This window comes from Chrysochloris asiatica, unplaced genomic scaffold (assembly GCF_000296735.1).
Source record: "Chrysochloris asiatica unplaced genomic scaffold, ChrAsi1.0 scaffold00047, whole genome shotgun sequence".
Classification (NCBI taxonomy): domain Eukaryota; kingdom Metazoa; phylum Chordata; class Mammalia; order Afrosoricida; family Chrysochloridae; genus Chrysochloris; species Chrysochloris asiatica.
In genome coordinates, this window is record NW_006408565.1 from 4,522,291 (window position 1) to 4,531,940 (window position 9,650).

The 9,650-nt window shown below is 40.7% G+C and overlaps 1 protein-coding gene across 6 annotated transcripts in view; it reads left to right on the top strand.

Annotated features, from left to right (window-relative positions):
- PUM1 (pumilio RNA-binding family member 1) overlaps positions 1-9,650 on the top strand; it is a 163,347-nt gene that overhangs the window by 135,982 nt on the left and 17,715 nt on the right. For 5 of the 6 annotated variants that reach the window (XM_006862188.1, XM_006862192.1, XM_006862190.1 and 2 more), the window contains one exon: positions 1,789-1,923. In XM_006862188.1, coding sequence (XP_006862250.1) covers positions 1,789-1,923 — 135 coding nt within the window. The remainder of the gene's footprint in view (positions 1-1,788; positions 1,924-9,650) is intronic. The other variant, XM_006862189.1, reaches the window with a different exon arrangement.

The window sequence follows — 9,650 nt, forward strand, 5'->3', positions numbered from 1 at the left end:
CTAGAAAAATGTGAAATTTTATTTTGTTTATGGGATCCCTGAGAATTGTCTTTGAGCATAAATTCCTCCAATATTTTCCATCATAAACTAGGGTTATGAAGACTGTTAAATGCTTTGACCTTTCTGGGTTCCTTGTGTTGTTGTTAGCATGATGTTGAGTTGTTTCTAACTCATAGCATCCCTGTATAGGGTTTGTGAGCCTATAAATCTTCACTTTAGCAGAAAACCTCATCTTTCTCCCTCAGAGTGGCTGGTGGGCTCCAACCACTAGTCTTGTGTTTGTTTTACAAACCAGTGCTTATCCTACAGTACCTCCATTTATTTACTTAGAGACCACTGCTGTCATTGTCTTTGTAAAGAAAACTGAGATTGTTGGAGTTATTTGTTTCTCTTGCTAAAGTAAAATTTCTGAAAGTTAAAGGTTTTTTATTTACCATTGTAATCTTGGAGCCCATGACCATTAGCAACCCCAAGGTATAAATCCAGAAAGACATCAAACATATGCTGCACGTTACTTGCCACAAAACAAAAGTAATTTGAAAACATCCTACATGAAGATAAAAATTGAGAAAAAATCCTTGTAGAATTTTCATTTGATTTACAGCCTTTATCTTCCTAAATTTTCTCATGAAAACTCTAGTACTTAGACCAAGGATTCTCCAGCTGGGGCTAAGAACCCAATTTAAACATAACTTTCAATTTTACAATGTCTTTTCAGTGTTATTTTGTCAAAAATACAAGAAAAAATCTTTAGCTCGGAAACCTTGTGCAACTTGGAATCGTGCAATGAACAGTGGAGTATATATAGTTTTATAATTTTGGGTAAACTAGAGAACCTCCTTGAACCTTAGTTGTATGGAGCAAGAAAAAGAAGGATGGTTGAACAGCTGATCATTAAAATCTTCTCCTATGTCATGACTATGTTATTCTAACTAACCTAAAAAGCCAAAAGGGAAAAATCATTCTAGGTGGACTTATAGCATTGTTAGCATAGTACTGTCACTATCTTGATTCCACTACCTTTTTCTTCCCTACTCTGTCCTCTTGTATAAGCGTTGTTGCTGCTGTTGCTGTTGCCAGGTACCATTGGCTTGGTTCTGACTCATAGTGACTCGTGTAGAGTTTCCAAGGCTTTCAATTTTTGTGGGTACAGAAAGCCTCATCTTTGTACTGTGGAGCTGCTGATGGGATCCAGCTGCCAACCTTGTGATTTGTAGCCCCGTGCTTATCCTCTGTTCCTCCAAGCTTCCCCCTGTATGAATAGACAGTATCAGTTCTTGAGGTGATATGGAGCACTGATTCCAGACAGTGTCCATCTGAGTTGTGCCTATTGCAGATGAAAGAAGAGTCTGCCTCAGGTACCCAAAGTGCGGTGGATTTGCTGCAAGACTTTTGCCTTCCCCAAACAGCATCTCCCATACATATTAACTTATAAGAATAAACAGAAATTCTTGTGATTGAGAAGTGTGAATTCAGCTAATAGTATTAATTAATTAATCAATTAATTAATGGGCAGCTTCAGGTAAATACATAATTTGCTTAGTCAGTAGATATTAATACTGCTACTGTTGTGTATCTGAGAAGTTTTTTTTAACATTCGGAAGAGTTCCTCATAAGCATAGGTTGAGAACTACTGGTTCCATAAAAACATAAACTCTTTAAACTGAAGGTTTTATAGTTAATCATAGGTGTCAGGGTTATAGCAATGACTGACGCAGAATAATGGATGTTTTTCTGGTTTGTTTCCTTCTACCTAAGTAATGGTGTTTACCCACACATTGTGTCTAGTTTGGCAGCCTTGAACAGAAGCTGGCTCTGGCAGAACGGATTCGAGGACATGTCCTATCATTGGCACTGCAGATGTATGGCTGCCGTGTTATCCAGAAAGCTCTTGAATTTATTCCCGCAGACCAGCAGGTAATTGTAAGTTTCCCCTTTAACTTTTCTCTTGGTGTTTGATGTTTCTTCATGGTACATGTGATGAGCAATGTAAATCTGTTGGTCTTGAGTTTTTTGTTTTTTGTTTTCTTTAAGTTTTTATTGTGGATTGAGTGAAAGTTTACAGGGCAGATCATCACTTTTACATTCAACAAATCCTACATGTTTCATCACAATGATTACATTCCCCTCCATGCACCATCAGTTAACAGTATTTCTCTCTATTCACATTAGCTCTTTTTTTAAAAAAAAACCACACTCAGGCATATATAATGATTTATACCACCAAAGGGCACATTCTGCAAGTCTTGTCTCATGGCCCTCTTAGTCCCTCTCTTCCCATGAATCTAACTAGAGTCCTCAGCCACTCCCCCCTCCATGTCTCCATTTCTGCTGTCGTTGCTTCTCTAGATAAGGTCCCATACTCTGCTTGTGCTCTTCTCCCTTGATGGTCCTAGAATCCTTTGCTTCTGGACTGTAAAATTAACTGCTCCCCCATTAACGTTACAAAGCTTCTACCTTTACAATTGTGACAGTCACAATTAGAATTATTCATGATAACAGTTACTGTCTATTGAATCATAAGAATCGTATCCCCATCTCTTTTAACCAGACCTATCTAAACAAGATGGTAACTATTCAGTGGGAACTCTTTCTTCCCCCACACACTCTTAAATTAAACACCGTCTTGAAACCTTGGAAGTCAGTCCCTTCATGCCTTTATTGCCCCCTCATTTTAGGTAGCCAATGTCTAAGTTGCCCGTCCCTATCTACCCTGTGTACAGAAGGGATAGCATTGATACTTGATGTGAAGACTCCTTCCTTCTCTGTTGCTACTTAGAGTAATTACCTCTCTGAATATAGGTCAAGTTCATCAGATTGTAGCAATTTACCCTCGTTTCCTTAATCAAAACTTGTGTTTGTTTGTTTTTTTTTTTTTAAATCTTCCTCTAATCAAGTTCTGATTCTTGAGCCATTGAGGCTAGGTCAAATGGGTTGTTGTTGTTGTCAGGTGCCATCGAGTCGGAACCGACTCATAGCGACCCCATGCACAGCAGAATGAAACAATGTCCAATCCTGGGCCAACCTCACTAACGCTGCCACACTTGAGTCCATATATGCTGCCACTGGCCAATCCATCTCGTTGGGGGTCTTCAGACCTCTTTTTCTCCGACCCTCCATCTTGCCAAGCATGATATCCTTCTCCAGCGACTGTTCTCTCCTGACAATATGTCCAAAGTATGAGAGACGAAACTTAGCCATCCTGGCCTCCAAGGAGCACTCTGGTTGCACTTCTTCCAAAACAGATCTATTGGTTCTTTTGGCAGCCCATGGCACTTCCAGTATTCTCCAACACTCTACGATCTTCCTTATTCACTGTCCAGCTTTCGCATCCATATGAGGTTATTGAAAATACCATGGCTTGGGTTAGGCGCACCTTAGTCCTCAAGCTGACACCTTTGCTCTTCAACACTTTAAAAAGTTCCTGTGCAGCACATTTGCCTAATTCAGTACGTCGTCTGATCTTTTGACTGCTGCTTCCATGAGTGTTGATAGTTGATCCAAGAAGAATGAAGTCCTTGACAACTTCAGTCTTTTCTCCATTGATAAGTGTTTATTGGTCCAGTGGTGAGGATTTTCTTTACATTGAGATGTAATCCATACCGAAGGCTGTGCTCTTTGATCTTCATCAGTAAATGTTTTAAGTCCGCTTCACTTTCAGCAAGCAAGGTTGTATCATCTGCATATCGCAGGTTTATGAGTCTTCCTCCAATCCTGATGCCACGTTTTTCTTCTTAGAACCCAGCTTCTCAGATTGTTTGCTCAGCATACAGGTTGAATACAACCTTGTCGCACACCTTTCTTAATTTTAAAACATTCAGTGTTCGAACAACTGCTTCTTGGTCCAGGTACAGATTCCTCAGAAGTACAATTAAGTGTTCTGGAATATTCTTAGGGTCAAATGGCTACTATCTACAAATTTGGGTGTTCTTGTGCCTCTCCCCTCACTTCATATCAGCTGGATGCTTCACTGTTAGCTCTAGCCCTCTGTGGCTATGTCCTTGTCCATGGGCTCAAGTGTCCCCAGGTCTTACCACATTTTGGACCAGCAACCCTTCCTCTTTTCTCTCTCATCTCCAGGTCAATGGGAGTCAATGGACCTTGGTTAAACTCAGCCCATTTCTTCATTGCTACCTTTCTCCATCTTCCACTCACCAGTAGAACAGTGTGTGGTCGCCAGCATGCTTACATACCTGCTCATGTGTTCCCTTTGAGTTTTAGTCATAGAGGGGGGTTGTTCTGAAGGAACTTGATTGTTTGATTTGATGGCTTCCCGGCGAACAGTTTGCTTATTCTTTCTGACATTTTTGTTTTGTTTTTTTTCTAATGATCTTTCTTTGAAGATACATCTTCTGTTGCTCTAGCTGTTCAGGCTGGTCTGCTTGTCCTAGCTAGTGGGAATGTCCCGCTTCATAAGGTTCTGGATGGGACTCAGGATTCCACCTAATGTCCTATACTCTGCAAAGGCTTCGCAAGAGGGCTATTTCACTGGGCAAGTTCTAGAACCCCTTTTAGGTATTCCAATCAGTTATAGGCTGAAGACGGTCTTAAAAGTTTTCTGTAATCATGTTTCCCGATACTCCTTTCTATCCCACTTAAGTGTCTATTTTACAATAGTAGGCAAGGGAAACCAATGTTCATAAGACAGTCAACCATCTTAGTATTATTTCCCCTCTTCAAACAATGCCTAGATCCCTGTATCCCAGAGCCCTGTTGGTCCAAGGTTAAGCATGCATCACTATTTACCTTTGTCCCACTTAGCCCACTTAGCCCATGAAAACCTGTCTCAGTTTTCCTGTCTATCTTGTTCTTCTGCCTCTTTGCCCTTCTTGTATTGCTCTCCCCAACACCTGAGCTATGATGTGTCTGCCTTTAACCTGTGCTCTATCGTCGCCTCCTTCCACCTCCCCCTATACCCCCCACCTCAACCCCACCATTGTGGTTACCTTATATTCCTTTAAGTTTTCCTTTCATTTAAGACAGTCTGTTTTATCCTGTAATTTACCTGACCTTCCCACCACCTAGATCTCTGTTCCTCTGTGTTTGCCTTCTTTCATCTTGTAATTACTTTGATCAATGACTGACCGCCCAGATCCTCTGAATTTGTTCTTGTAGGTTTATTCTATTCTCAACTCTTTGATTGACTTCCTGGTGATGCTGCCACATACGTCAATCTCTGATTGTTGTCTGTTCTTGTTGGTTCTCAGTCCACAGAACTCCCTTGAGGATGTTTTCATCACAGGGTTGGCTTTGGCAAAATCCCTTTGTTCCTGTTTATCCTGGAATGTTTTGATTATACCACCATATTTGATTGACAGATTTGCTGGGTAGAGGATTCTTGGTTGGCAATTTTTTTTCTTTCAGGGTTTTATATATGTCTACACCCGCTGCCATGTCTGCACGGTTTCTGTTGAGAAATCCGAGTTTAGTCTGATTGGCTTGTATTTGTATGTTATACTTCTTTTTTCCCTAGCTGCCTTCAGGATTCTGTCCTTATCTTTGGGTTTGGAGAGCTTGATTACTATATGTCTTGGTGTTTTTCTTTTAGGGTCTATCCTTCCTGGGGTTCATTGAGCTTCTTGAATGCTTATCTTTTCGCTTTTCAGGATGTTAGAGAAATTTTCTTCCAGAAGTTCTTCATCTATCTCTTCTGTGGACTTGTGTGATTCTTCCTGTTTTGGAATGTTGAACTCCTCTTCATGTTATACAGCATCAATCTTAGACCTTCAGACTTCTTTTTATCCTTTTTTCTTTTTATTCTTCTGTCTTAGTGGTAATGAGAGATTTATCTTCCAGCTCACTAGTTCTGGCTTCCATCTCTTCAATTCTACTCCTTTGCCCTTTCAGTGTATTGTATGTTTCTGATATTCTATTATTAATTGTTTGGATCTTTTTTCTGTAGATTTTGAATTGTTTCCAATGCTGTATCTATTTTATTTGATTGTTCCTGTAGTGCTTTCCTGACTTCCTCCTTATTTTTCTCAACTGCATTATAAAATGTTTTGATACAGTTTATAATCATTTTCCTGAATTGTTTCTCAGGCATTTCCAAAGCCAGCCTTCCTTCCAGTATGGAGTGTAGGTCTACCTCCAACTCATTTGCCTCAGTCACTTTATCTCTTTTCTGGACATGTGCTGATACGGTCATCTGTTTCTGTTTTTTAGGCATATTCAGTGGTTAGCTGTGGCATTAAAACTTCGGTGGCTGTGTGTTTTGGTATTGTTTGTGTTTTCTGATTGCCTCCAGGTAGATGTGAGTAGGAGATGGGCTTCCCTTTTCACTCTACTTCCTGAAAAATTTCAAGATGCCACTGTTGGTTGTTATGATGTAACTCAAGATTTAATTTTCAGCCTGTTTCCTTTTTAGTCTGCGTGCTCCACAATCCCCATTCAGGCCTTTTTCCTAGTGATAAACAGTTCAGGGCCGGCTATGGCCTGTTTACCGTTTGGTTTTAAATGGAAACTATCACTAAAATTTCGAGGAGATCTGTGCGCATGAGTAGTAGTAGAACTCTCTGGGGTTGAGGGTGGGATGTCTACTCACTCAGGCACCCCCTCTAGTCACCAGAATTGATGTGCACAGACAGCGAGAGGCCAATAAACAGATATGAAAAACATAATGCCTACACCTTTATGTCTCAGCGGTTCTGTCAGGCACCATGGCTGCTCTGATCCTTCCCTGGTTTGTCTCGCCCAAGATGGCGGCTACGGGAGCAGCTGAGTGCCTTGGATTAGAAATCACTGGGTTTCTTGCTTCTGCTACAAATTGCACTAGCTGTAATCCTTGCTACTTTGTGAATATTCCTTTATAAGTGGTTCAGAGTTCTGGCATCATCCCCTGAGCCTGATTAGTCTGGTATTCTGTGTTGTTGCTGACGAGCGCCCCACTGCACTTCCACTCGATCGCCATCTTGTTTGTTCTCCGGGTCTTGCGTTTTCTTTTACAGTTTTTCTTTGGTGTTTTTGGTTGCTTTATTGTGCATGGCAAGCATGAACTGTGCAATTAATTTTGTAAAATTAATGTGGACAAATGTACTGTGTTAAAGCCAATGTCTCCTAGTCGTTGCTTCTGAATAGAACTTAGCCATTAGTAGATACGATTCTACAAGTAGGTTTTTTGTTTGCCAAATATTGAGGAAAGTCTGATGCTAGTAAGTTGTCACTTTCTTAATCCTGCACTGAACATTATAACAAACCAAACCTTGGTCCCAGCTGCTGGCCTGGTGCATTGACCTGACACCTGATGCCTACGCTAAGCCTCAGAGAGTTGACTAAGACCTGGTCCCTACCCACAAAGGGGCAGCAGCTGGAGACAATGGTGAATACACAGTGGAAGCATACAAAACCTGTGTCGGGTCTTTGAGAGAAGGCTTTGCAGAAGTCAGGGCTAAAGAGGAGCTAAGCAGGAGAAAAAGGAACAACTATAAACTATCAGCTGCTGTGAGTTGGGAGCAGGCCTGGCCTTCAGGAGCAGGCACAGAACAGGTCTAGCCGGTCCCACACAGACTACAGGGCTAAGGAGGCTAAACACCCCCACAGGTAGGGTGTCCCCACAGGTAGGGTGTTTGTGTCAGGCAGGTGCCCCAGGCCTCAGGGTGCTTCTGGTCTGAACCCTCAGCCTTTGGGCTTGCCCAGTCATTCTCATTCGAAGAGGTGGCCATTGTCTGGCAATGATGACCCACTTGCCCTCACTGAGAACAAAGTTCGGTAATGAGAATCTTTGTTACGGACTCAAGTTCTGAGCCAGACAAGGTACCCACCAGCAGTTAACACACACAATAAAGCTGCCTTAGTGTTGGTGGGAGCAGTTGCGGGCTGGGTGAGTCCAAACTTCATGAAGCTGTGAGGCTCAAAGATCTGAGTGTCTGGTGGAGGTGGGAGGAATGCGGGAGATAATATAGCAGTTCAAGACCTGTCCGTCTGTCCTTCCTTCCGCCCACCCACCCACCTACCTATCCATCCAACAGATTCTCATTAAACGTATTCAGCACTCAGCTCTGCTCTCAACAGGGACTGTATGGCTGTTGTATTGGTAAACATGACAGTGTAGTAATTTGGAGTTCCATTTTCCCATGCTCATTACTGAAGATAAAGCTATGTGTATAAGTAATTCTCAATTCATTTTCATCTAATATTCAGGCAGTCATCAGTTTTAATTATCCCTGGGATTTTTCATGGGTAGTTGAATCTTTCTTGTTGAATTTTCTTATTTCTTTTGAACAATGGGAGTTTCTGACAGTGTTAGACTCTAATATACAGTTTCTGAAAGAAAGCAGAAATGTGACAATTTTCCAGGTTGTTTTTTTTTTTCCCATTCTATGTCTTATCCCATGAACATAAATTATTAATTTTATTTCCCACTTAGTAAATGTTTTGGTTTTCTGTTTTCTCATTGGATTGGCTAATCCCATCCAATGCAGGTAGTCTTTTTCCTTTCCCCTATTATTATTATTATTTCATCCTAATATTTATGTACCCTGAATTTGACCATTTTTCTGTGTACTCTCTTCTGGCTTGACTTCTCAATTAGATCCTGTCCTAGGCCTGACCTACTATTTCTAGTAAGGATAGCTCACTGTTTGTAGATGCAAGTTCATTCATTATTTTTAGTGAAAGTAACTCAACTGATTTGGCTCCAGATAATATTCAGGAAAACTCTTTCCCCTTCATTTTAGTTATACATGTTTCCTTCCCTTTATCTTCTTAAAGACATCATTTAGTACTTTTTGTCCCAGTAATTTTATTTCCAGAATAAATCTTTGTTTTCTGACTTTTAAATTACTTGCTTAAGGAAACTTTCCCAGTTTGCTACCATTTGATTATTTAGTTGCTGGCATTGTGATTTTGAACTTTTTTAATTTGATGATCTCTTAGTTTCTCTGACATACTATCTCAGGAATTTAAGATTGCATTTATGACCATCACCATTCGAAACTGATATGAATTCTTCTACCAAAAATATGGAGTTAGCAATGTGTAACTAATAGGCAAGACATTGGACTGAAGGTACCATGGTGCAGGCATTCAGCCTCAAAATCTATGGAACCAGTATGGTGGTGGTGGTGGGAAGAGCCTCAGTCAAAGTCCAGTATCCCTCTTTCTGTCCCTTTGTCCCTTCTATGCCTCTATTTTTGCTTAACACTGTGGTCTGGTGAAAAGATACAGATGTTGAAAGCACAGACCTGGGCTAGAATTCTGATTCAGTCACTTTCTGACTGTAGTTTTTTGTTTTTTTGTTTTTTAATGATCCATACATTAATTTATTAGAAAGCTCCTTCCTTTCTTTCATCTTTAAATTCTTAGCAATTACTTTTACACTATACTCTGCATGTTATATAATACAAAACTTGCTGCCCTTAAAGGTTTCTATGATTTCGTAGCAATACTTTTTTTTTTAATGTTTTATTGTGAATTATGTGATAGTTTACATGGGAGAACATTAGTTTTACATTTATTCTATCGTATATCATCTCATTGCTCTGGTTACCATCCCCTCCATGTAATCCTTCCCCCGTACCCCACAGGTCTCCAGCTGCTCCATCATTCCACATCATTATCTCTGACTCCATTTCAGGCATCACTGCTTCTCTGGGTAGGGTCCCGCTCTCTGCTCTTCTCCCTTGATGGTCCTAGGGACCTCCGCTCCTAAA